The sequence below is a fragment of the Rutidosis leptorrhynchoides genome, chromosome 11, assembly GCF_046630445.1.
Source record: "Rutidosis leptorrhynchoides isolate AG116_Rl617_1_P2 chromosome 11, CSIRO_AGI_Rlap_v1, whole genome shotgun sequence".
In the NCBI taxonomy this organism is placed as follows: domain Eukaryota; kingdom Viridiplantae; phylum Streptophyta; class Magnoliopsida; order Asterales; family Asteraceae; genus Rutidosis; species Rutidosis leptorrhynchoides.
The window spans coordinates 20,899,181-20,925,001 of record NC_092343.1 but is presented as its reverse complement, the minus strand read 5'-3'; the positions used below and the strand labels follow the sequence as shown (position 1 = coordinate 20,925,001).

Sequence of the window (25,821 nt, the reverse complement as noted above, 5' to 3'; positions counted from 1 at the left end):
CGCGCGCCGCGCGGGGATGGGGCGCGCCGCGCCACCATCTGGGCAGAGATTTCTGGTCAGTTTTTCAAAGTATGCACGAACCAAACATCAAACATTCACCATTTATGATCCGCAAACAACCAAAACATGTATCTTATATCCTCAGAAAGGTATTTTGACGAGCAATACAACTAACCACATATCATCAAACAAAAACATCATTTACAATAACCGAAAACTCGTCAATTGATCAAGAAAAGTTTATTTTCAAAGTTTCAAGTTCGTAAAACGTATTTTATGATTCGGGAATCCAATTTACACATACGATATGCCATTTTGAAGGTAATGAAGCATACATTACTACTAAACACTAACAATTAACATTTCATGGCATTCAAGCATCAAAAGTTCATGTCAAGAACTATCAAACCCTAGTCAAACATTACAAAATCATTAATCGGGTTTTTGAAGTTTTCTTAATCAACCTACACATCAAAATGTGGCTAATGATACTAGTAACACAATTAAAACATGCACTTTAACAATCTAACAACATTAACTCATCCAAAATCAAGGATTAAGCAAACCCATTTCAAAAACTCAAACTAGTTACTCCAAATCACAAATCGAGCAAACAAAACATATATTCATGTTACACACGAGCCATAGACACTAACTAACACAATTTCAAGTCAAAAACACGAATTTATAGAAATCTAGAGTTTTTAGAAAGTTACCCAAACGAGATGAAGTTGGTATCAAATTGTAGAGGATGAAGAGAGGATTCCAAATATGTAATTTGTTTTGTCGTAAGCCTCCTAGATCGAATTTAGATGATGAATGATTGAATTGGGTGTTTGTGTGTGTGTTCTTGCTAGAGAGAAAGAGAGAGAGATGGAGGGGATTGAATGGTGGTGATTGGGGTGGACTAGTTGACCTAGTCAACTAGTTTGCCCCGTGTCAATTTTAGTCCCTCGAGTTTAGAAGCGGGTGCGGGATTTAACCGATCGAATATTTTTAAAACGCTCGAGTAAACGGGTGATGTCAAAATTAAATAGCGGAAATATAATGAACGTTACTCACGGAAACTATTAATTTAAATACGAAAGATTATGTTTTTAAAAAAAAAAAACGGTGTTAAAATTAAATTTAACGGAAAAACGCGGGATGTTACAGATGAAATGGGTTATCGTTGTTGGGACAACGAAGCTAGAAAAGTAATTCGTTCGCGAGATGTTACTTTTGATGAAGATTCGGTCTATGGCAAACCAGAAACGGGGAGTCCTAAACCGAGTCATGTTACTTTTGACGATGTTTCTATTGATGATCTTGCAGGTTCTAGTGGGAGTTTGGGAAACAATGAATTGCCGAATGACGGTGAGGTGTCGGGAAATGCTAATGATGGAGATGGTTCGGAAAGCGGTGATGATTCCGAACATAGTGCGAGTTCTAGTGATGAGGAGGATACAAATGAAACCGGTCCAACCATTTCGGTTACTCCTACACTAAGACGCTCGACTAGAGTGCCCAAACCTAATCCTAGGTATTCTCCATCAGCAAACTACTTGCTCTATACCGAGAATGGTGAACCTGAAAGTTACTTTGAGGCAAGGAAGACAAAAGAATCCATACAATGAGAGCTTGCCATGAAAGAAGAGATGGGGTCACTTGAGAAGAATAAAACTTGGTCACTAGTGAAGTTACCTCATGATAAAAGGGCATTGCAAAGTAAATGGGTGTATCGAATCAAGAATGAGTTGGATGGCAAGAAAAGGTACAAGGCTCTTTTGGTGGTTAAAGGCTTTCAACAAAAGAAAGGAGTTGACTACCAAGAGATATTTTCACCGGTGGTGAAGATGACTACTATTCGTTTGGTACTTTCTATGGTTGCATCCGAAGACTTACATCTAGAGCAACTAGATTTGAAGACCGCATTCTTGCATGGTGATCTTGTTGAAGAGATCTACATGAGGCAACCCGGAGGCTTTGAGGTAAAGGGTAAAGAGAAGTGGGTTTGTAAGCTAAAGAAAAGTTTGTATGGATTGAAGCAAGCACCTCGGCAATGGTACTTGAAGTTTGATGATTTTATGAAGAAGATTGGTTTCTTAAGATGTAAAGCGGATCACTGTTGCTACTTGATGAAACTCAAGTCTTCTTATATAATCTTATTGTTGTATGTTGATGACATGTTACTTGCAGGTTCCAACATGTCCGAAATTAACAAGTTGAAGGGATTACTTTCCCGTGAATTCGAGATGAACGATCTTGGTGGTGCTAGGCAAATACTTGGCATGAGTATTGTGCGTGATCGTGTGAAAGGTACTCTATACTTGTCTCAATCCAAATATATTGAGAAAGTAGTAGAGAGGTTTAATATGGAGAATTTAAAGGCTCGTTCTATGCCTTTGTGTAGCACGATTAAGTTATCGAAAAGTCAATCACCAAAGACGGTAAAAGACAAAACAGATATGGAAAAGGTTCCATATGCATCGGCCGTGGGAAGTATTATGTATGCCATGGTTTGTACAAGACACGATATTGCTCAAGTAGTGGGAGTTGTAAGTCGTTATATGTCTAATCCGGGGAAAGAGCATTGGGAAGCGGTCAAATGGTTGCTTCGTTATTTGAAAGGTACTTCTAATATGGGATTGTGTTTCACCAAAAACAATCTCATACTTAGGGGTTATGCGGATGCTGATTTGGGTGGATGTGATGATTCGGGGAAAAGCACTACGGGTTATGTTTTCACAATAGGGAAGACGGCGGTTAGTTGGATATCTCGACTACAAAAGAGTGTTGCTTTGTCAACTACCGAGGCCGAATATATGGCTATTGCAGAAGCTTCTAAAGAGCTTTTTTGGTTGAAGAACTTCTTAGGTGAGTTGGGTAAAAGACAAGACTATTGCGTCTTGTATTGTGATAATCAAAGTGCAATACATCTTGGGAAGAATCCGGTGTTTCATAGTCGTACGAAACACATCAAGATAAGGTATCATTTTATTCGACAACATATAAATGATGGTACTTTATTATTGGTGAAAATACTTGGTACGAATAATCCTGCTGATATGTTTACTAAGGTTGTTACGACAGAGAAATTGAGGTTTTGCATTACCTCAATTGGTCTTCTAATGAATTGATGAGAGAAGACCCCAACTAGAGAATTAGAGAGTTAATGTTTCAATTCTAACAAGTAGTGTTGAAGACCTTGTATCGAAAGTCTGCTCATCTGAAGTATGTGTTGAGTGTGCGTGTCCCAAATGGAGTTTGGCGGTATAATGGTGGTTTAACGTTCTTGGTTAGATCGTTGATATTTTGGGTTGACGAAGGTTGGGTTTGTTGAAAGTCTCCAAGTGGGAGATTGTTGGAGATATGGAGAACTTTAAACAATTAGAGGGAAGATTCCAGGAAACTCACATGAAGCTTCCACGAAGTTGTTAGGAAACTCACATGTAGCTTCCATGAAGTTGTTAGAAAACTCACATGTAGCTTCCACGAAGCTGTCAGGAAACTCACATGTAGCCTCTATGAAGCTGTCAGGAAACTCACATGAAGTTTCAAGGAATTGTTTTTAGCTTACTCCTTAAATCATTCTATAAATAGACCCTCTTGTAACTCATTGTAAACACATCACAAATATTCAGTAAATACATTCTCTAGTTGGTCCGTGGACTAAAGCAATCACAACGATTGCATATAACCACGTTATCTCTTGTGTCGATTTACATTTCTTGCATTTATAATCTTTCGTTCATTAAGTGGGTTAGTAATCTTGTAGAATTACTATCGGTGAGTGATCTTGTTGAATCACTTGCGTTGTTTTGAGTCCTAATATCCTTACAGTTTGAAAGTCATTGAATGTATCGCCATTTGATAATGTGCTGTAGATGACAGTGTTTGTAGTGTTAGGTTGTAATATGTATATTATCAATGGAAGGAACACTTAATGGATTGATAAATAGGGAATTCTATTCTTGATTAGCCAAAATTGGATGTGCCTCTAGCATTGTGAATGTACTGCTCTGAAATAATTTGATAGTCTTGATGATGATAAAGCTACGGAAATAGGCAATTCACCTTCACTCTCCAAAATAGTCAGTGTTAGAAAATTCTTATCAGAAATAGACACGGAATCTGCCTAGGTGGTTTGACGTGGCTCCATTGTAAACGTGACACATGGCAAAAACCTATCCGCCCAAAGAATTCTCCGTTTACCGCCCATTTCGAAATCGTCTAGAACCCTTTTTAATTATAGTTAGGCGGTTTGTGTTTTTCAATGGAAACCACCTAGTCAGTTTTGGGTTTTATATGGGAAAGTGGTTTATTATTTCAGGATATAATTCATGGAGAGTATGATTTCATCTGTTCATCATTCTGATTCCGTACACTATCATCAGAACACGCGCACCTTGTGATTGATATATAATTTCGTATGCTCATCATTTTGATTCCGATCCGCTTGTTGCTGCGACATCTGATGAGGTTGATTTCATTGGTGTGAATGTATATGATCTTCTTATATTTTTGTATATACAGTCGTGTTGCTTGCTAAAGGTCATAAGGATTCTACTGCTGTGGCAGATGTTTGGCCCTCGACTTCTGCTTTTAGCGGATTCTTATCTGCTCATACGCCTTTACAGGTTGTTTAATCGATACCAATCATATTTGTTTATATTCATATGTATGTGTTTGAAAGTCACTAAATGTATCATCATTAAATAATGTGCTGTAAATGTAGATGACAGTGTTTGTAATATCAGGTTTTAATATGTATATTATCAGCTATGGAAGGAACACATATAATGAATCTAAATATAGGAATTCTGTTTTACCATATGGATATGTGCCTCTAGACTTGTCAATGTATAGATGCACAAAAACCGGATCCGGATTTTAAAAAATCGGACAAAAAAAACCGGATTTTTCCAAATCCGGTTCCGGTTCCGGATCCGGTTCTCGGGGTCGTTTTTTCGGATTTTTTTTCAGAATCGGATTTTTTTCGGATCTCGATCGGATTTTTTTCGGACTAAGATCTTTGCCGGATTTTGATTTTAACGGTTCGATTTTTATAACTTTTGAGCAACAATAATATAATCAATATAAACAAAATGTATAACGCTTAAACAACTATAAATAATATAATTATAATTTATAACGCTTAACACTATAAATAATATAAATAACAACATTTTTATTCAAATGATTAACCACTATAGATAATATAAATAACAATAACAATACATTTATTTGAACGATACAAGTTACAACTATAAGTATACAAAAGTTAATACATTATTCAAGCTTCGGCATGGCCATCACCCGATAATGTATTACGAGCAAAGTATATCGAGCTTCGGCATTGCCATCACCCATTATACATTACTCGTCTTGCCTTCGTCGTTTATAATATTGTTCACTTGCTTCAAATTCGAGGTCATCAACCGCAAATGTTCGTTGGCAATTTGCAATATATTCGTCCATGTTAATGGGATCATATTCACCTTCCTCCACTTCGGTCTCAGTATTTCCTTCGGTTGATGAAGGTGATAATCCCGCTTCTATTTCTTCCATCTCTATAAAATCTTCAACGTCATTATCTAACGGACATTCTAATGACGTTTGATCTTGTATCCTATCTACCCCGTCCAAATAATCCTTCAAACATACGCATACTTCCACGGCTTGGGGGGCAAGTCTTGACCTTCTTTTCGAAATAATTCGACTGCTAAGAGAAAAAGCCGATTCGAAAGCTACGGTTGAAGCTTGTACCGCTAATAAGTCACGAACCATAGCGGATATTATTGGATAGGCGTCTTCTTTTGTTTTCCACCAAGCCAAAACATCAAAGTTGTGAAATTTTTCGGGATTCATGTTTAGTGCAAAGTTTCCAATCTTGTAATTTCCCAACTCGCTTGTGGGTGCCGATGTTCGGGCACGTTTCGAAGCGTCTTCACGTAATTGGTTAAAAAGACTAATATTAAGGTCTCGGGCCCTTCGAGAAGATGATCCACTCTCAAGTTGGTCAACAATTGGGTTTGCTTGTCGACCATAAGTTGTTGCATAAATTGAAAATAATTGCTCAAAGGTGTTATTAAATTCGAATATTTGGTTGTTTATATAGTTGGGTTCGTCGTCTTCGGGACCATGAATACAATCCAAATTTTGATATATTGTTGTCATCAAAAGTTCCACCCCATTAAAATTGATTTTTGGGTCAAGTGCGACCGCAAATAAAAAAACTTTAGGTATTGTTCCAGAATATTTTTTTTAGTTTTTTTCTTATGTGAAAAACGGTTTGTCTAAAAATACGATTATTTGAGTTCGCAAATTCGTTAATTTTTTCCGTCATTATATAAAGTTGTTGTAAAACTAGTGAGCTAGTTGGGTAATAAACACCCGAAACTTTTGTCGTTGTCTCTTTAAAAACTTGTAAAAAATTTGTTAATGCTTCCAAGTCATCCCATTCGTCGTTATCAATCGGTTCGGAATATCCCTTTCTAATTAGTCTATTATTAAAACCGATTAAAGTTTCTTTTTGTCGTAATATATTTTCAAACATAAGACAAGTAGAATTCCACCTAGTATTATTATCAAAATAAGGACCTAACCAAGTGCCATTACAAGTTTTAACGAAATTTTTATAGTTTGTATGTCGTTCATTGCTCGTACGATATATCGTTACTAATAATTTTCTAAATTTATCTTTTAACGAACTACAATAAGTTAAACAATCTTGAACGGCCAAGTTTATAATATGAGCAACACAACGTGTATGTAAAAACGCACCATTTAAAACCGGTTGCGTTCGTATTTTTAACATATCCATGGCGCTAGTATTATTAGAAGCATTATCTAGCGAAATAGTAAAAACTTTATCGATTAAATTATATTCAATCAAAGTGTATTGTATAATTTTTCTTAAATTATTACCATTATGCGGATAAGCAAATAATTTAAAAGCGATAGTCCGTTTCATTAATAACCACGAATCGGGATGAAACCAATGAGCGGTAACGGCTAAATAAGAATTTGCCGTTCCGTGTGGTGCGGTCCAAACATCACAAGTTATAGAAACTTTATGTTTATATGTTCGAAAACCTTCAATTATATCATTTTTAGCTTTTTTCCATAATTTAAAAGCGTCACGTCTTAGAGTAGTACGACTTACATTGTTATATCGCGGTTGTAGTCGGTTCCGAGTTAGCTCCGTAAGCTTTGGATTGTCGAAGTGGTTGAAAGGAAGCCCTTGTTGAATGACAAACCTTGCCAAATCTTGACGAAGAGCTTCTTGATCGTATAAAAAAATCGAACCATCCCGACCAAGTGTAGGTTGTGTCGGGTCTTCTTGAACGGCTCCTTGACAACATTTTCCAAGATGTTTTCTTAAAGTAGAGTTACCCGAAACACCTAGGAACTTAAAACATCTCTTGCAACGAGCTCTTTCTTGATTATCGTTCATCACGCACAAGTCGAAATTAGACCAAACGTCACCTTTTCGACTCGTATTTTTGATCATACGAACATCGTTGTTGGTATAACGTTGTGAAGATTGGGCAACAGAAGCGGAATCGGAAGCGGATGCTTGTGAATTATCCATTATAGGATTAGTAAGTAGAGTTTAGTGAGTAATTATAGTGTAATTATAGAATATTTTGAGATTTAGAGAGAATAGAGAGAATTAGATGGTGCTTTCAACCAAAACCCAATACCATCTATTTATACTACACTTGAAGGGGTAAAATGGTCCAAAAAATTCAAAAAACTGCAAAAAAAAAAAAACGGATATAAACGGCTATTTTTTTTTAAACTCGAACAACTCCAAAATCCGGATTTTATCCGGTTCAAAAAAATCCGGATTTTATCCGGAAAAAATCCGGTCCCCATCCAACGTTTAGATCCAGTCGGATCCGGATCGGATCCAGGAATCGAATCCGGTTCTGACTAAATCCGGATCCTGTCAGATCCGGTTCCGGTTTTTTTCGGATCCGGTTTTTTTGTGCACCTATATGTCAATGTACTGCTTATCTGTGAAATAATTTTATAATTCTCACCCATGACCCATTTCGATCCAAACCCATTTGATCATTGACCCAACCCGAACAATCTCAACCCGTTTGCCAGGTATACTTAGTTGTTAAAAAATAGATAGAAGATGATTTGATAAAAACAAAAGATTGAGAAGAAACCCTCATTTTGATTTGTGAAATACAAGGTATATCCTGTTTGCGGAAATAGGAATAAATGGCCTTTAACCTAGCAGTACCACGTGGGTAGTCCTTCGACTAAAATAAAACTGATGAACATTCCTTGTTAGAGCTCTCACCGCGAGTAGTTAATATTTATGATTATGCGTGACAAGTGAAACCCATTTTGAGGGGACTCAACCCAACCGACCCAATTTCTAGTAAATATTAATTATTAATGGTTGATAAAAAGACGGGTTAATGGCCCGAAAAGGTAACGTAAGTTACCTAATTTGACAATCAAGGTAACCCCCAATTTGCACAAGTTCGAAAAGGATTTCAGTTTAATTTTTGCGCAAGAAAAGGATTACGGGTTAAAAAAAATTTAAAATTGGGGTAATTTTCGTCAAATTCTTTAACAATCGTTTAACAAAAATACATGGTTGGCCCCTAAAGTTTGTTAAAAATTGTAATGATTGTCCTTTTATTATCTTCACCACCGTAGCTACATCACCGCCATCAGCTTCATCAAACCATCATCTTAACCACCATTTTTCAAGCTTTCATCTAAAAAACAATTGACCCTTACTGATTTTTGTTTATAAAACCACCCCCACCAATTTCAGATCTGAAAAAAACCCAATTTATGAACACTACCAACAACCACTTTCAAAGGCTAATTCAAGTATCCATCAGTGGAAATTTAAGAACCGTTTATGGGTTCTTTACAGGAAAGCAAATAACGTTTTCCAATATGTTTATGGGTTTTCAATTTCTTAAAAGCGGATTCTTCCGACATGTCTCCGATCAACAACCCCAATTCGGAATCAACCATTATTAAAACATAGTACCCTTCAACCAGTTCTGCTCCGTCGCCATATTGAACCGATGAAAGATCGAATTGGATGGGTCCCGGTGGTCAGGTCCACCATTCCCGACGACTTTTTTGAACGGATTTCAACCACTACAAAAACCCTCATCACCGTCGGAGATATAAAAAAAAAAAAATTATATTCGTGTTTCTTTGATGATAGCGGTGACCATGGTTGTAGATGATGGCGGCTGGTTGTGAATAATGATGGTGGTGGTTGTAGATGGTAGCAGCGACGGTGGAAATAATGGTTGGTCTTTGTGGTTTGTCCAATGCTTTTTTCTTCTCATACAAATCTCAGTAGAAAATGAACTAAATGATTAATGATGAAAAAGTAATATTGTTTAATTTCTGTATAGAAATATAAATTCCAGTAGTTAAGAGTTGGAACATGGGAGTGCCTTCTTGAAGAAGATGTTAAAGAGGACTTTTGGTCCAATCTTTTAAGAAAGTTCAGGGACCAAACATGTATATTTTATTAACGATTGTTAATGAATTTGACGAAGATTACCTCAATTTTAAAATTTTTTAACATGTAATTCTTTTCTTGCACAAAAATTAAATTGAAATCCTTTTCGGCCTTGTGCAAATTGGGGTTTACCTGATTGTCAAATTTGGTAACTTACGTTACCTTTTCGAGCCATTTGCCCTAAAAAGAACACCAACCAACTTGCAATTGTTTTCATGTAAAATAGTCAACTTGTAGTTAAAGCATCCCTATCTCTCCAGCTCGCATGATGTAAATAGTCAACTAGTTGTTAAAGCATCTCCATCTCACTCCATATGCAATTATATGTTTGAACATTCCTTGCTTTGTTTATTGTTTATTGGTTTAGTTATTAGATATATATATATATATATATATATATATATATATATATATTGTAGTAAAAAAACCAGTAAATGACCCAGCCCTCGGCGAATCAACAAGGAAGAGATAATCATAGGATATGGGTAAAAAGTCAACTGGCTAGGAGATTAATATATGTGCAAGGATAAAAACATAATCTTGTAATCCTTTTTTTGTGAAAAAGCAGAAACTTTTATTCCTTTGTTTTCATACTCTCTTTAATCTATTTTTCTGTTAACTGATATATACATCAAAACAGAAACATGGAATCTACAATCTCGAACTTTAGTCACTTACAAATCCCACTTGAAGACGTCCTAGAAGCTACTAACAACTTCGATGAGAAAAACGTCATCGGACATGGTGGGTTGGGCAAGGTTTATAAAGGAAAGCTCTTACGGTCCGGGAAGTGGGTGAAAGTTGCTGCTCGTAGATTAGACAGTAAGCATAAGCGAGGAATCCAGTTCTTGACAGAAATTTCTATGCTTTCTAATCTCAAGCATGAAAATATAGTTTCTCTTATCGGGTTTTGTGATGAAAAGGGTGAAAAGGTGATTATAAACGAGTATGCGGCCAAGGGAAGCCTCCAGATGCACCTAAGCAAGCCAGCCCTGACATGGGTTCAAAGACTAAAAATATGTATTGGTGTTGCGCGTGCATTAAGTTACATCCATTATGAGGATGGACGTAGTAACTCAATTATACATTGTAACATCAATAGTTCTACAATCTTGTTAAACAATAAATTTGAGCCAAAGTTATCTGGCTTTGAATATTCCATCCACCGTTCAGTACATGAGATGGATACGGTTCTCATCACGAAAGCTATTGGTACAAAAGGGTATGTGGACCCAGAGATAGAAAAGACCGGAGGTGTGACCTACAAGTCAGACATCTACTCATTTGGTGTTGTTTTATGGGAAATATTATACATGAGGAAAGCCTTTCTTCCTGATGAATTTGATAGATTTCTAGCTCCAATGGCTAGATTTCATTATGAAAACAAAATTGATGCGACCCTACCTGGCCAATATGATCAAATAGGTCGGGTATCGCACTTTACTTTCCATATAGCAGCATATGATTGCACAAATGATGAGCGAGCACAACGCCCAGATATGAAGTCTATTGTCGATGAACTTGAGAAAGCGTCGGAGGTTCAACTGCAGTATGAACGGCGTCATGTAAGAGCCTCCTTTTTTACGTTTCTTTTGCTATCACAGTTTGCCTATTAATTGATATTTTTCCATTAATTTAGTTCATCATGTTAACGAATTGTCAAGATATGTGGTTGATTTTAAGTGTTCAAAAGTGGCGTTCAAATGGGTTAACGGACCATGGGATGGGTTAGGTTATTTAGTATTACTCGTAATTGTAGAAAGAGTAAAAAGAGTTTAAACTACAATTTCTTTTCAAGTAACAGCCTTTTATTTTTCCCTCCTTGTTGCAGAGACCCAACGTGGAACGCTTGACATCTGAACTCAGTGACATGAAGATTAGACTCGCGGATATAAGGGTAGCCACCGACAACTTTTCTCGGGCATACTTCTATCTAAGCACTGCGTTCTATGACTTGTATAAAAGTGAACGTCCCGTTATACACCTCACTCTCTTTATTAAACGCCTACGCCCTAGAGAAGACACAAGAGGAGAAGAAGTATTCGGAAGAGACAATGAAATGCTTACAACTTGTAAGCATCGCAACATAGTCACTCTACTTGGATTTTGTGATGAGGATGATGAAAAGATCATTGTTATTGAGGATGCTTCTAATGGATACCTTATTGAGTATTTGATAAACCATAGAGACAAATCTATTCTTACTTGAGAAAAACGTTTGAAAATATGCCTTGATGTTGCATATGGATTAAAGTACCTACACCATGAGATGGAAGACCAAAAGTCGGTGATAATCTTTGATCTCACTACATTCTCAATTGCTTTAGATGAGAATTTGGGGGCAAAGATTGTTGACTTTGGGCTCTCGATTGTCCTTCCTCCTAACCAAAATTTTCTTCGTTTGAATTCGGTTTTAGGCTCTCCATTTTACATGGAACCCGAATATCAGGAGACAGGTACGTTAAGAAGAGAATCAGATGTATATACATTGGGAGTAATTTTGTTTAAAATTTTATGTGGAAGGGTGGCCTTCTATGAAATGTACAAGAAGGAGAGTAAAGCTGGACTGGTAAATGTGGCACGCAGATGCTTCCTTAAGGGAACGCTGATGGAAATAATAGATCCTTTAATCATTAAGGAAGCAAACAAAGATTCTATAGACACATTTGTAAAAATTGCATATCGGTGTGTGGCTGAAACTCAAAACAACCGTCCAAAAATGAACCGCGTTGTCAAAGAGCTTGAGAAAGCATTAGTAAGTCAATATATTATAATAATATTCCTTTTAATCTTCAATTTACTAATCTGAAATATACTATTGTAATTCATTATCGTATTAGGAATTGTTAAAATCTTGATAATGTTATATTGAAATTAATACATAAATCACAAGCGTGGTAGTAGTAGTGTGGTTTATTAAAACTTGTAACTAATGTTTATTACTTCATGTTTTTGCTTAATGGAGGAGCAAACACAGTGCCAAGAACAATCCGAACAAGTTGTGGATGGATCTGAATTGGCACATGTAAATTTGGTAACACTCTTCTTCTACTTTTGTCTTTTCTATCATTTTCTATTTAGGGTGCCAATAAATAACTTGAACACCTTTGTAATCCTGATATGTATACGCTACTTAAAGAAAAAGATGAAATCAACCACGATATTACAATCTTACAAGATCTAAGAGAATGAACCCTGAACAGAAATATAGAACTGTACACTATGAATCATTCATCAATTTGGTGAGAGTCAACCAGAGTAAACACATTGTAGCATGTGTGTATTACATAATACATCCCAGAGCGTGGGTGCTAGGGTTTGTGTGGGTGAATGGATGAATGAGACTATAATTAGTAGTGAGGGGTGATTTTTTTTTTCGGCAAAAAAACTAAAACTCGTATAGAAACGAGATCGTTTTCCAAAAGAAAATGCCATCAACAAGGAATACAAAAGAACGGGAAAAATAGGGAAGCTCGCACCTAGAAAGTAACCATCTAAACAAAAACTATCTATAAACGAGCATCCTCTAACAACCCGAAAAACTTAAAAACAAACTAAACCGAATACAACGCGATAATAACTAACACGAACAAATTGATATCAAAAAACAGAAAAAAAGAAAACGAATAACCTGAGACAAACCTAACTTATCAACCGCTAGGTCCCGCCCTCTTTAACTTACCATTAACAGTCTCTTTCAAAATTTTCTTCCCGGACCGATTCTCTATCTTGTAAGATAATACATTGGCGGATCTATCACCCGGTACGCTCTCCTTGGCCAAACGTGTCATCATTTCATCGAAAGTCGCTAAAGCTTCCACGGACATATTACCTATCCCGTTAACCGAAGAACCGTCGTCTCTTCCATCATGAGAGCCCATGAGGGGTGATGAGTCTACTGGGTTTTTGTGGGGTAATGTGACAATTGATGGAATGTGATGGAGAGTATATTCCATCATTTTATTTTATTTTACATTTTTCCTCATGTGCACTTTCTTGATATATTTTTAATTTTGCACGTGGCTCATCAATTTAGATGTAAATGCGTTAATTATCGTTGCCCAATCTGTATAAATATCATCTGCTAAATAATAACGATTTATGTATTCAAAATGCTTGGGTATTGGTTCAACAGAGTATTTTAAATAATTTTGATGATACGCAAAAACAATTGCCTACACATTCTAAAATGTCTCTTAAACTTAATAGAAGGATACCTCGGGTTCTCCGCAAGCTAGTCTACAAATAATCGTTCGCCAGCACCTTTACGATCTCTATGAATGTATCCTCGAACCCGTAGAATTCTTTCATTAGAACTTACAACCTCTTCACCATCTTATTCTTCGGTGTATAGTCGCAGAAGATCTATTTCTAATTCGTCATCCGAAACCGCAGTATCGATAATTATATACAAAGATTGCATAACGAAAATTGTTTTTTAAAAGTATAGATATTATGAGAGGGGTGTTGAAGAAAATAATAAGTGAAATGGTGTATTTATAGGTGAATAATTATATTTTTAATGTTTTTTTTATTTTTTTTAATTCAACGGTTATATAGCCGTTTATGTCAAACGGTCAAGTGACGTGTATGGTTTTCATTGGTTGATTCATGTCTCATGTTAAATCGTGATGGAGGCCATCACGCCACGTTAGATAACCTCAATGAGTAGCTTAGTGGTTGATTTTTTAAAATCTTGTGAAAACCCAAGTTTAATCCTCATACTATACAACTTGGGAACCTTGCCCTTTTAAAATAAAAAATAGTGAGTTGTGTACAATACATGATTTTAAAATTTGAATTTGCACAATAAGATAATTAAAGGTTAGACACAACCGATAATAAAATGTGTAAAGTTTAATACTCTAAAACTAACTTTATGTGAAACCCGAACAACTCGATACACATTATATGTATAACACCTTACGTTTTGTTGCACAAAAAATTAAAGCTACTCACTAACCGAACCAGAGGCGGATCCAAAGGGTTAAGGAGGGGGCCGGCCGCCCCCGGTGGATTTCGAAATTTTAGTGCAAATTTTTTCGGTTTTTCGATTTTGCCCCCGGTGGAATTTTTGTTTTGCCCCAAACCCTTCATATTTTGCCCCCAAACCTCCATATTTTGCCCCAAAACCTTCGTATTTTGCCAATAACCTCCAAATTTTGCTCAAAAAACTCTATATTTTGCCCCAAAACCTCTATATTTTGCCAAAAAAAATTTCCTACGTTTTAAAAAAAAATTCGCCCCCGGTGAAAAAATTTCCTGGATCCGCCACTGAACCGAACTCAAACACTCAAGAGCTAAATGGTCCAAGCTCAAGCTCGTTTTGTTTACGCCCTTTTTAGATACCATTGTTAAATCTCAGCCTATAATTCGAACATTGTTCATTAGAATGAAAAACGTTTGTTTATTCTCATTTTAATATACTAAACATAATGTTCATTTCATTTTCAATTTGGATCCCTACAATGCATTTGATAGTTAATTAACTTTTACTTTTGGGCACTATCAGTATAATCGCTCGATTGGAAGCAACAAATTAAAATAGGATACAATATCCTTTCAATTTTGTTTATATTCTTATAGCAAAGTATAAGTTCAAAGAGTAATCACCACTTATCACAATGTTGTAGGCAAATCTCTTTGGCCACCTTCGTATTCGTCTCAGTGACATATTTTTTGCCACCAATAACTTTTCTAAGAGATACCGCGTTAAAGGTGACGGAAATTGTTACTATTATGGAGGAGAACTTGAGCATTTTGATCAAGAAAAGTTTGACTCCGTAAAAGAGAATAATAGAAGTGAACTACTCAAGAAACGCTCCACTGTACTTATTAAACGCCTCCAGGGAGAATACAAAGATGGAAGAAAGTTAGTATATAATGAAATCGAAATGCTTACAACTTGTAAGCATCCTAACACAGTCACTCTTGTTGGATTTTGTGATGAAGATCTCGAAATGATCCTCGTTTTTGAGATTCCTATTCATGACTTCCTTTCTAATATTTTGATGAACAAAGAGAAGTCTATTATGCTTACATGGTCAAAACGTTTGAGAATATGCCTTGATGTTGCGTATGGATTGAAGTACCTACATTATGACAAGGAAGACGAAAAGATGATATTACAATGTGCTATTTGGAGCTCTGCAATTATTGTGGATGAGAATTTTAGGGCGAAGATTTGTGAATTTCGTTACTCTGCATTCCTTAGACCGAATCAAAATGACTTTGATTTCGATCTAGACTTTCTCACTAAGACCTTTTATCACATGGATCCAGATTTTTTGAAGATGGGTAAAGGTAAATATAAAAGAGAAACGGATGTGTATAGTTTCGGAGTACTTCTGTTTGAGATTGCTTGTGGGAAGTTAGCCGGAGACGAAATTTACACTAGAAGTGACGAATATGGACTGGCATATGTGGCCCGAAAATGCTTCTACAATGGAACACTGAAGGAAATGATAGACCCTATAATTATGGAAGAAAATCTTGAAGATAGTTTTACCTTGTGTATGGGCCCCAACGAAAATTCTCTTGATGCATTTTTGAAAATTGCAGTTGCGTGTGTGGATATCACTCAAGATACACGTCCAACAATGAAAGATGTCGTAGAGGAGCTCAAGAAAGCCTTATTATATCAGGTATATTAAGTCTTTGTGAACTCATGATTTTTTCTAATATCACTAGGAATATCTTTGAACCATTTATATTTATATTCATATTCATATTGTTAACAAATAAAAGGGTATAAAAGGAGTACTAATTTACGATTGTACCCTTTTAAAATTCAGTTAAGATTTAAATTCAAAGCAATTAGGTTTTCAGTTATTGAATTTGAGTAATATGTGCTCCAAAGTTATTCTAACTATATTCTTAGAGTAAGAATATTCTTTCATGATTGCTCCTTTTATATATATATATATATATATATATATATATATATATATATATATATATATATATATATATATATATATATATATATATATATACACACACACATATATACACACACACATATATATAGGGGAGGGATCCACTGAGAACACTTGTACTATGAGAACCTGAGAACTCATATTCGAACAAAAAATTGACGCGGTCGAACAATTTTTTGGTTAGTCGAACAAAAAGATTAGATACATGAAAATCACATGTTATACAATTCTGTTTGGTTCTACAAAATTTGGTTCGGTTCTACAAAATTGTAGAACGAAAATTGGTTCGAATTAGGGCATTTTTCATGGTCGAACAATTTTTCATGGTCGAGAAATTTTTGAGCTGGTGAAAATGTAGAACATGCAATGTAGAACACATAAGGTAGAACAGAAAAATGTAGAACATGTTCGAATTTTCAATTTTTTTTCAAATTGGACCTGATTTTCTTCTAATTGTAATTTTTTAGAACATATATATATATATATATATATATATATATATATATATATATATATATATATATATATATATATATATATATATATATATATATATATATATATATATATATATATATATATATATATACACACATATACACACATATACACATATACACACATATATAGGGGAGGGATCCACTGAGAACACTTGTACTGTGAGAACCTGAGAACTCATAATCGAACAAAAAATTGATGCGGCCGAACAATTTTGTGGTTAATCGAACAAAAAGATCAGATGCATAAAAATCACATGTTATACAATTCTGTTTGGTTCTACAAAATTTGGTTCGGTTCTACAAATTTGTAGAACGAAAATTGGTTCGAATTAGGGCATTTTTCATGGTCGAGCAATTTTTCATGGTCGAGAAATTTTTGAGTTGGTGAAAATGAAGAACATGCAATGTAGAACACATAAGGTAGAACAGAAAAATGTAGAACATGTTCGAATTTTCAAATTTTTTTTAAATTGGACCTGATTTTCTTCTAATTATAATTTTTTAGAACATAAATAAGTTCAAATTTCTCCAAATTAGTTCGAATTTCACCATTTTTGTTCGAGTTTCACACGTTCTACATCAAAATCAACTTTTTTTTATTTAGCCCGATTTAGGGTTTAGGGTTTTGGGTTTACTCCGTAAACCCAAAACTCTAAACTGTTCGTGTAAAAAAACTCATTCTAAACCCTATATCTAAACCCTAAACCCTAAAATCTAAACCCTAAAACCCTAAATCTAAACCCTAACTTAATTTGATGAAAATTGATGTAAAACAAGTGTAGAACAGCATGTTCTACATCATGTTCTACATGTTGTTCTACATCCTGTTCTACATAAAATGTAGAACGAAACAAACAAATGCATCTAAAGACAAAAAATAAAAATTGTTCGACTAGAACAATTTTTGTTCGACCGCGTCCCACTTTTTGCTCGACTACCTTAGTTCTCAGAGTTTTCATTCTCAAAATGGTTCTCATTTGATCCCTCTACTATATATATATATATATATATATATATATATATATATATATATATATATATATATATATATATATATATATATATATATATATATATATATATATATATATATATATATATATATTCCAAGGTTCAAATGAGAACCAGCACAAAAGTAGGGAGAAATTTTAAATTTTTTCTTGATATAATGCATGTGTTTTTAATTTAATTGGTGTCATGTTTGACAGGAAAATCATAAAGACCCCCTCAGGATTTCACCTGAAGATGTACAATTAGCCACAGAAAATTTTGATGATAAAAATTTTGTCGGCAAAGGAGGGTTTGGGAAGGTTTATAAAGGAAAACTTCCACATGGTGATTATACAATTGTTGCAAAGCTATTGGATGTAAAGGGTGGGCAGCGGGAAAAACAATTTCAAAATGAGCTTCAAATTCTTTTCAAGTATAAGCACAATAACATCATCGGTCTTGTAGGATATTGTGATGAAAAAGATGAAAAAATCATTGTTTATGAGTATGCATCAGGAGGAAGTCTTGATAGGCATTTGAACAATGCTCGTCTTACTTGGGTGAGACGACTTAAAATATGCATCGATGTTGCGATCACATTGGATTTCCTTCATAGAGGAGTCGGTAAACAAGCAACAGTGATACATAGGGACATTAAAACTGAGAACATTCTGCTAACGGGTGAATGGAATGCAAAACTTGATGATTTTGGGCTTTCATTGATAAGTGCAATAAATAAAGAAACTGGTTACGTGATCGATGGTGCATGCGGCACACCGGGCTACGTGGACCCACTTTACGTGCAATCGAGTTTCTTAACCAAAGAGTCTGATATATATTCGTTTGGTGTCGTTTTGTTTGAGATCTTAAGTGGAAGGTCAACATACTTGATCCTCGAACAAGAAGGTGTGTATCTACCAGTTTTTGTTAAAGACCGATTTGAAAAGGGAATACAAGATGACGTTGTGTTTGAGGAAATAAAAACACAGATCAAGCCGGGAGCATTGAGTACATTTCAGACGATTGCCTACCGGTGCTTAAATGTGAAAAGAGAAGAACGACCAAAAGCAAAAGAAGTCTTGGAACAGCTTAATAAGGCATTGGAATTACAAGTAAGTTATTGTAGTTTTTAACTTGTGTAATTTTTAGATTTTGAAACTTGTACGTTATTAAACAACTTTGATATGATGGGCCTTATTTAGAATTGTTTGAATTTCGGCTGATTCAAGAAGAATTGTTTCATTGAATAATGGTCGCTCATCTTGTGTTTTCTGTTGTGCTGGCATCGTTTATATGTTTTTTGTTTTGTATCTTGTATGAAACTAAAATGGGATCAGTGTAGATCTTGTTCAAAGATCATGATATGATCATTCCGAATTCATCATTTTCATATATTTTGGTTAATTTAAATTGTATGCCAATAGGCCTGTACATCAAGAAAGGGGGATTAATTTTTTTGTCAGTTGATTGGGGTATTTGGAACAAGCGCGCCTTTGCGATTGATATAATTTTGATGAACTTGTTAGGGTGCGTTTGGTTCAAGGATTTCAAATCCCAAGATTTGAAATCCCACAGGATTTGAAATCCTGGGATTCGAAATCCTATCTTCTATTTGGTTCGAGGTTTTCAAATCTCATAATTTGTAATGCGAACCCGAAACGGGAACGTGATCGCAAAACGCAAACCCGAAATTGAAACGTGAATCCAAAACGGGAATGCGAATGTGATACGTGAACCCGAAACGCGAACGCGAAATGCGAACCCGAAACTCGAACCCTAAACGCGAGTCCGAAACTCGAACCCGAAACGTGAACCCGAAACGCAAACCCGAAACGTGAACCCGAAACGCAAACCCGAAACGCGAGTCCGAAATGCGAACCCGAAACTCAAATCCGAAAAGCGAACCCGAAACGTGAATTCGAAACGCAAACCCGGAACGTGGACCCGGAAGCGAACCCGAAACGTGAACCCGAAACGTGAACGCGAAACGTGAACCCAAAACGTGAATGCGAAACGTAAATCGTAAACGTAAAACATGGGATTTCAAATCCCTCATATATACAAAGGATTTTCAAATCACTCATCTATGTGATTTCATGGGATTTGAAATGCAAATCCCTCAAACTAAATCCTCCAACCAAACATGGGATTTCATGGGATTTGAAATGCAAATCCCTCCAAATCCCACGAAATCTCACGAACCAAACACCCCCTTAATGTGAAACTAATGATGCTGATTCTGTCGGCGTAAATGTATATGATCAGGCCCGGCCCAAAGGTAGTGCAACCCGAGTAACTGCACATGGCCCATAATTTCTGGGGGCTCATATTTTTGTTTAAAGACAAATTTGCAAGCCCTGATCTTTCACAAAACCAAAGAAACTTTAGGCCCAAGAGAATCTACCCAATTATCAATTATTTACTATTACAATTCAGGGCTATTGACTTTATAGCGAATCTTGTTTACATCATACGTTAATTTAGGGGATTATCATCAAAATGCCCAAATATTTTTTACCCCTTGCACCAGAGCCAAAAAAAAAAAAATTTGACAAAATGCCCTCGCAAGGTGCAAGGTTCCTTGCGACCTTGCGTCCTTGCGTATTCTTCTAAAAAAATCACGGTTAAATGACATGTTTAAACCCGTCACTCCACACTTTCATCCGACTTCGCAAACACGCAAATAAACAGTAACACAGGCGATTCGCAAAAACGCAAGCACAAACGCAAACCCTCTTCATCGCTTCCATTACTACTACCAGATTCTCCTCCTTCATCATCTCCACCACCACCTAACCCCTCTTGCCACCACCGTGACCTCTTATTCTAGCCTACAAGCGTTTACACGAAGTATTAGGGTTTTCACGCAAAATAAATCGGGTTTTCACGAGGTAATCAAGCTAATAATCAAGGAATCAACCTCTCTACGATGGCGAGCACCCAGGTTAGTGATTACTTTGTTATTTATGTGTGTTTTATCAGTTTATTTTGGGTTCGATGCGAATTGTATAAATGTGCACACATACTGCTCGATGAAATGTCTCTTCGAGGTGTATTTGTGTTTAATGAAGTACAATCGTTGTTTTATGACATGCAACTGTATTTTAGGTTATATGGTCGAGTGAAACATACATAAACTGCTCGTAAAATTATGGAAATTAATCAGACGCAAGGCCTAGTTTGCGTGCTTGCGTACGCATCGTTAAGGACGCAAGGTTATATTTGCGTCCTTGCGTGTCTCCAGAAACATGTCTTTGCGTCCTTGCGTTGGTCTATTAAACGGACGCAAGTTTTATCTTGCGTCCTTGCATCCTTGTACTTTCTGCTGATTATAAAGTTACTTATGCAGGGATTTGTGGAAGGAAAGTTAACGATGAAGAATAAGTTGAGCGTTATAGGGGATGTGAAGAAGGTCATGACTGAGAATCAAATTAAAAAGTTTAAAGAAACGTGTTTTGGTCCATGGTTAGATCTAGAATACTTTGGTAATGATCCCGGGCTTGTACATTGCATGCTTCAACGGAAGAGTGTGTGGCAGGAAAGACTGGATAATGTTAAGTACCCCGATGAGCATGAGGATATATGGTTTCATTTTCAGAACAATTTTTCGATTAGATTTGGTAACCGTGAATTTTGTCTTGTGACGGGTTTTTTGTTTAGTAGCCGGACGGACATGGCACATTACATCCCGAAGAATTATGACGTCCAGACCGCACCTATTAGACGACGTTTATTTAAGGGTTTTAAAGATTCTCAAAATGTTTTGATTAGTGATGTTGAAAAGATGCTTTTAAAATCTGATCACCGCTGTATTAGTGACGATGATGTGGTGCGATTAGCAATTATCTTGATTGTAGAGAGAGGTTTTATGGGTAAACAAGGGATCCATGTTGTGAATAAAAAGTTTTTATGGCTAGTCGAAGAGTTATCACGTGTTAATCAGTACCCATGGGGGTCTCGTATTTGGGAGCCAACTTACGAAGCGGTTAGTGAAGGCTTTGTTATTCGTGAAAGCCAATTAGAGAGTGGAAAGGCGTACACTTTGGCGGGATTTATGTGGGCTTTCAAGGTAAATGGTTGAATATTTGTTATTTAATGTTAATATTTAAGATGTAACATAAATTAAATTAATTGTTTTATTATTTGTAGATTTGGATTCTCGAGTCTTACCGTCGTACCATTAAACCGTTTGCAAAAAAGACTGACAAGAATGGAGTACCGAGGGCTCTTTTTTGGAAGCGTTCATCTGCCGAGTCATTTGGAATGTCTGAATACCTTAAACTCCTACATATTCAGGTTAGTTACATTTTTAAAATGTTAGCCTATCCTAAATTGTTCATAGTTTATCTGTTATCTGTTTACAGACAGGTTCTGGTATGGACGCAAGGTATACCTTGCGTCCTTGCGTTTATTTTTATGTAGACGCAAGGTGGACCTTGCGTCCTTGCGTGTGATTTTGTTCATCAACGCAAGCGTTGTTTGCATCCTTGCGTACACGGACGCAAGCTTTTCTTTGCGTCTTTGCGTATTGGTTTCTGCTAATATTCTTATTTGATAATTAAATAATTAATAATTAATTGTAGGATGAGTGTCCCAAGAAAAAGAGACCTTTTCGTGGTCTGCAGCCAACTGAAACAGAGCAGAGTTGTCAATGGTGGATTCAGAGTGACGTGTACTTTAGAGGAGGAAAGGTACCAGAAGATGAGATCGAGGTTGAGGTCCAGGATGATGAAGTTGATACAGATGATCCAGTTGTTGATGGGTCTGAGCAGACACACCACAAGCATTCAATAGAAGATGTTCATACAGAGGGCCTTCACGATGTACACAATTTACATCGTATGTTAGAATTGTTGACAAAGCGGGTGGACAAACAAGAGAAAGAGTTAATTGATTGCAAAAAACTTGTTATGCAACACGAAGAACTTTTATCGCAACAACAACAACAACAATATCAGGTACATTGAATTGAATTGATTTATGTTGATTTATTTATTATTATTTTGGTATTAATTGAATTGATTTATTTATTACTTATGTTATTTATTGTGTTTAGTATGATGATATGTGTTTCAATCGATCTTTGTCTGATAATGAGACTGAAAGGCCGTCTCCAATGCACATTCGATGTGGAATCAGAGAAAGAAAGCCAACTGGTGTATTAAGGTCCCCATTCACAACACCTGGGTACAGAAAACCCATTGAGAAGGTACAGCCCAGCAAATTAAAAAAGTTGTATGTTAAATTATTGCAATAAACAAAGGCTATTTAATGTTGTTTCCTGTTACTGTCTCGGACGCAAGACATGCCTTGCGTCCTTGCGTGTCGCAAGAGTGTTCTTGCGTCTTGGCTTCTAGGCACGCAAGGTTGTACTTGCGTCCTTGCGTGGGCTTGTCGCAAGGTTGAGTTTGCGTCTTTGCGTATTGTTGTTTACTAAGTTAGCATTTGTATTTTACTCAGTTGTCAAAAGATGTGATTGAGAAAGTGGAAAGCATGAATGCTGTAAAGTTAGGGACTGAAGAAGATCAAGGTCAACAACAAATTAATGAGGATGTGGTACCCATGGACACAGATGCAGCAGCAGAGGTGAGTTTGTCTGGCGCAAACAAACATTTGCGTCCTTGCGTCTGTTATCTTTTAGGCGCAAGGTTGTTCTTGCGTCCTTGAGTGTGGTGTATTCCACACATGCAAGATTATGTTTGCGTCCTTGCGTCTGTTTGAATTAATTTATATTAACCTTGTTTCCCATAATTATTTGTAGGTTAGTGTTGATAAGCAGCCTGTTAAAGTGACTAAGAGAAAAAGAAAGGAACAAGACTGGGCTACTGAGGAAGAAATTTGGGGGATGATTGACAGGTTTATAAATGATCAAGGAACTCTCCAACCACCGCCACCTAATGCCTGGAGAGATGGTAGAAAGCATGCAGGTCCAGCAAAAGATCCAAAGACAATGATTGAAAGCAAGCAAGAGACGCGTTGCATGTTCATCTTTCAAAATGAGCAATTCATTTTTATAAATCAAGAGTTTTGGCTTCGATTACTGGCATTAGGGCATTCTGGTTATTTGGATAACTTGATAAGTTTGTAAGTTTGTTATTTTGTTATTCTTTTGTTAATTTTATATAATTTTATACAATTTATAAATTATACTAAGGTTACACTGTATATGTTAACTTGTTATATTTATAGCACATTGACGGCTGGGCTACATTTCTGTTGAGATATCGTCAGAGATTTCTCCCCCGAGCCAGTCAAGTTTATGCCACTCCTGAGTTTCCAGCTGAGGTACTTAAGGGTAGTTCTAGATGGACTATTATGCCACTGGGATTCCTGAACATGTTTGAGAGGTTCAACACTTATTTTGACAATACTCAGAAGGAGGTGGGCACACAGGAGGAATCTACAACAGATGGAGAAGGAATTATTGGCCAAAATCCTCCAGATTACATGTACTTAATTGGACTTGGAGACAGCAGTGTTAACCTATATCCATCTTGGGCTGACTGTGATCAGGTAAACACAAGAATTTTTACAGCATTTGTTGTTCTGGAGCAGACGCAAGGACATTCTTGCGACCTTGCGTCTTGGTTACTGGACGCAAGTTCTCCCTTACGTCCTTGCGTGTCTATGTCACAAGGTCAACCTTGCGCCTTGCGTGTGTTTTGGCTACGCAAGGTTTATCTTGCGTCCTTGCGTCCCGTTGTCGCAAGGTTGACTTTGCGCCATTGCGTATGTTTTGGGTCTTCGCAAGGTTTATCTTGCATCCTTGCGTCTGTTATTTTGTTTTAACCTTTCTGCCTTTCTGTTACAGGTCTTGATCCCAATACATTTTTATGACGAAGAACATTTCCTGCTGCTTCAGTTGAAGTTAGAAGAAATGAAGGTTTTTGTGTACGACAGTTTACCCGGATGTGTCAGTGAAAAAAACTTGACGCAGTTTTCAAGATTTTGGGTGACAACTTGCCAGTGTACTTGAAGGCGATTGACTATTTTAACAAGACGCAAGACTCCCAAATTGTCGGATACTATGAAAATAAAGAGAGTGTGGAGTTGATGATTGAACCTGGTCCCGTTGTGCCAATTCAGACCGGTGGTCATGGTGATTGTGGGGTTTGGGTATGCATACATATGGAGAGGATTATTTATGGAAGGGAGGAGGTTGACAACATTGGAGATGCTAAAAAGGCTGCAGAGCAGTATAGAAACAAAATGGCAAGGACGTTTTTTCATGCACGTTTTGATACACAAGAACCGCCGCCACCAACTCCACCAGTAGAGATTCAGGTTGATTGATACATTGTAGCTAATATGTAGCAGGTCTTGTATGCAAATATGGTGTAAATAGGTTGTTGGTAAATTCACTTTTGCAACAGTTGTATTTGACACTACACGCAAGGACGCAAGCTTATGCTTGCGTACGCAAGCTTAGATTTGCGTCCTTGCGTGTACATATTTTTGGCTGTTTTTTGTACGCAAGCAAGATTTTGCGTCCTTGCGTGTGTATACTTTCGTCTATCTTGCGTACGCAAGCAAAGCCTTGCGTACTCAAGCAAAGCCTTGCGTACGCAGTAAGTGATTTGCTTCCTTGCGTGTGTTGTAAAACAAATTACATTTATTACATAAAATAACACAGTAGGTACCTAGAATACAAGGGAAATACAACAATACATTACAACTAACAAAATCCAACAATAAGTTAAAAATAAAACTGACATTACAACAAATGCGATAGTGTTACTAATTATCGCTCCCTAAATTGCACGTTGCATAAAACTGAGACTGATATGCCTTAAAAGTCCTTACCCTTCTTCGATTTTGAGGCCGATGTTTTTACTACCCTTTTAGAAGTTGATTCACCTGTTCGGTCATAAGAAGTTGTGCACGTATCCCT

The 25,821-nt window shown here is 36.4% G+C and overlaps 4 protein-coding genes across 5 annotated transcripts; all 4 read left to right on the top strand.

Annotated features, from left to right (window-relative positions):
- The first annotated feature begins 9,195 nt into the window (after nt 1–9,195).
- On the top strand, nt 9,196–12,309 carry LOC139877443 (probable serine/threonine-protein kinase PBL22). 2 transcript variants are annotated; one of them, XM_071864872.1, is made up of 3 exons: nt 9,196–9,283; nt 10,143–11,067; nt 11,334–12,309. In XM_071864872.1, the coding sequence occupies exons 2-3, from the start codon at nt 10,147–10,149 to the stop codon at nt 11,709–11,711; spliced, it is 1,299 nt and encodes a 432-aa protein (XP_071720973.1). In that variant the 5' UTR covers nt 9,196–9,283; nt 10,143–10,146; the 3' UTR covers nt 11,712–12,309. The 2 variants fall into 2 exon arrangements, with proteins under 2 accessions (XP_071720973.1, XP_071720972.1); XM_071864871.1 differs by lacking the exon at nt 9,196–9,283 and having other exon boundaries at nt 9,937–11,067.
- On the top strand, nt 11,772–15,958 carry LOC139874352 (uncharacterized). Its single transcript, XM_071861795.1, has 4 exons — nt 11,772–12,257; nt 12,468–12,536; nt 15,136–15,805; nt 15,900–15,958. Exons 1-4 carry the CDS (start codon nt 11,772–11,774, stop codon nt 15,956–15,958), a joined length of 1,284 nt encoding a protein of 427 aa, XP_071717896.1.
- Nucleotides 15,959–18,341: 2,383 nt separating this feature from the next.
- LOC139874351 (receptor-like protein kinase ANXUR2) lies at nt 18,342–20,243 on the top strand. The gene is made up of 3 exons (XM_071861794.1): nt 18,342–18,363; nt 18,447–19,042; nt 20,196–20,243. The coding sequence occupies exons 1-3, from the start codon at nt 18,342–18,344 to the stop codon at nt 20,241–20,243; spliced, it is 666 nt and encodes a 221-aa protein (XP_071717895.1).
- A 1,360-nt stretch (nt 20,244–21,603) lies between these two features.
- LOC139874350 (uncharacterized) lies at nt 21,604–25,223 on the top strand. Its single transcript, XM_071861793.1, has 10 exons — nt 21,604–21,999; nt 22,080–22,226; nt 22,514–22,753; nt 22,987–23,139; nt 23,391–23,516; nt 23,692–23,973; nt 24,120–24,215; nt 24,306–24,443; nt 24,742–24,813; nt 24,909–25,223. The coding sequence occupies exons 1-10, from the start codon at nt 21,604–21,606 to the stop codon at nt 25,221–25,223; spliced, it is 1,965 nt and encodes a 654-aa protein (XP_071717894.1).
- The last annotated feature ends 598 nt before the right edge of the window (nt 25,224–25,821 follow it).

What these genes read in the sequence shown, in the direction of transcription:
- LOC139877443 (XM_071864872.1), top strand. Translation starts at nt 10,147, where the DNA reads ATGGAATCTACAATCTCGAACTTTAGTCACTTACAAATCCCACTTGAA. An exon ending in TGCAGTATGAACGGCGTCAT is followed by an intron (nt 11,068 to 11,333) that starts GTAAGAGCCTCC and finishes TCCTTGTTGCAG; the next exon opens with AGACCCAACGTGGAACGCTT.
- LOC139874352 (XM_071861795.1), top strand. Translation starts at nt 11,772, where the DNA reads ATGGAAGACCAAAAGTCGGTGATAATCTTTGATCTCACTACATTCTCA. An exon ending in AAGAGCTTGAGAAAGCATTA is followed by an intron (nt 12,258 to 12,467) that starts GTAAGTCAATAT and finishes TGCTTAATGGAG; the next exon opens with GAGCAAACACAGTGCCAAGA. An exon ending in TTTTTTGAAGATGGGTAAAG is followed by an intron (nt 15,806 to 15,899) that starts GTAAATATAAAA and finishes AATTTACACTAG; the next exon opens with AAGTGACGAATATGGACTGG.
- LOC139874351 (XM_071861794.1), top strand. Translation starts at nt 18,342, where the DNA reads ATGAGCTTCAAATTCTTTTCAA. An exon ending in GAGCTTCAAATTCTTTTCAA is followed by an intron (nt 18,364 to 18,446) that starts GTATAAGCACAA and finishes AGTATGCATCAG; the next exon opens with GAGGAAGTCTTGATAGGCAT. An exon ending in ATAAGGCATTGGAATTACAA is followed by an intron (nt 19,043 to 20,195) that starts GTAAGTTATTGT and finishes GTATATGATCAG; the next exon opens with GCCCGGCCCAAAGGTAGTGC.
- LOC139874350 (XM_071861793.1), top strand. Translation starts at nt 21,604, where the DNA reads ATGGCACATTACATCCCGAAGAATTATGACGTCCAGACCGCACCTATT. An exon ending in ACACAGATGCAGCAGCAGAG is followed by an intron (nt 23,517 to 23,691) that starts GTGAGTTTGTCT and finishes AATTATTTGTAG; the next exon opens with GTTAGTGTTGATAAGCAGCC. An exon ending in CTTGGGCTGACTGTGATCAG is followed by an intron (nt 24,444 to 24,741) that starts GTAAACACAAGA and finishes TTTCTGTTACAG; the next exon opens with GTCTTGATCCCAATACATTT.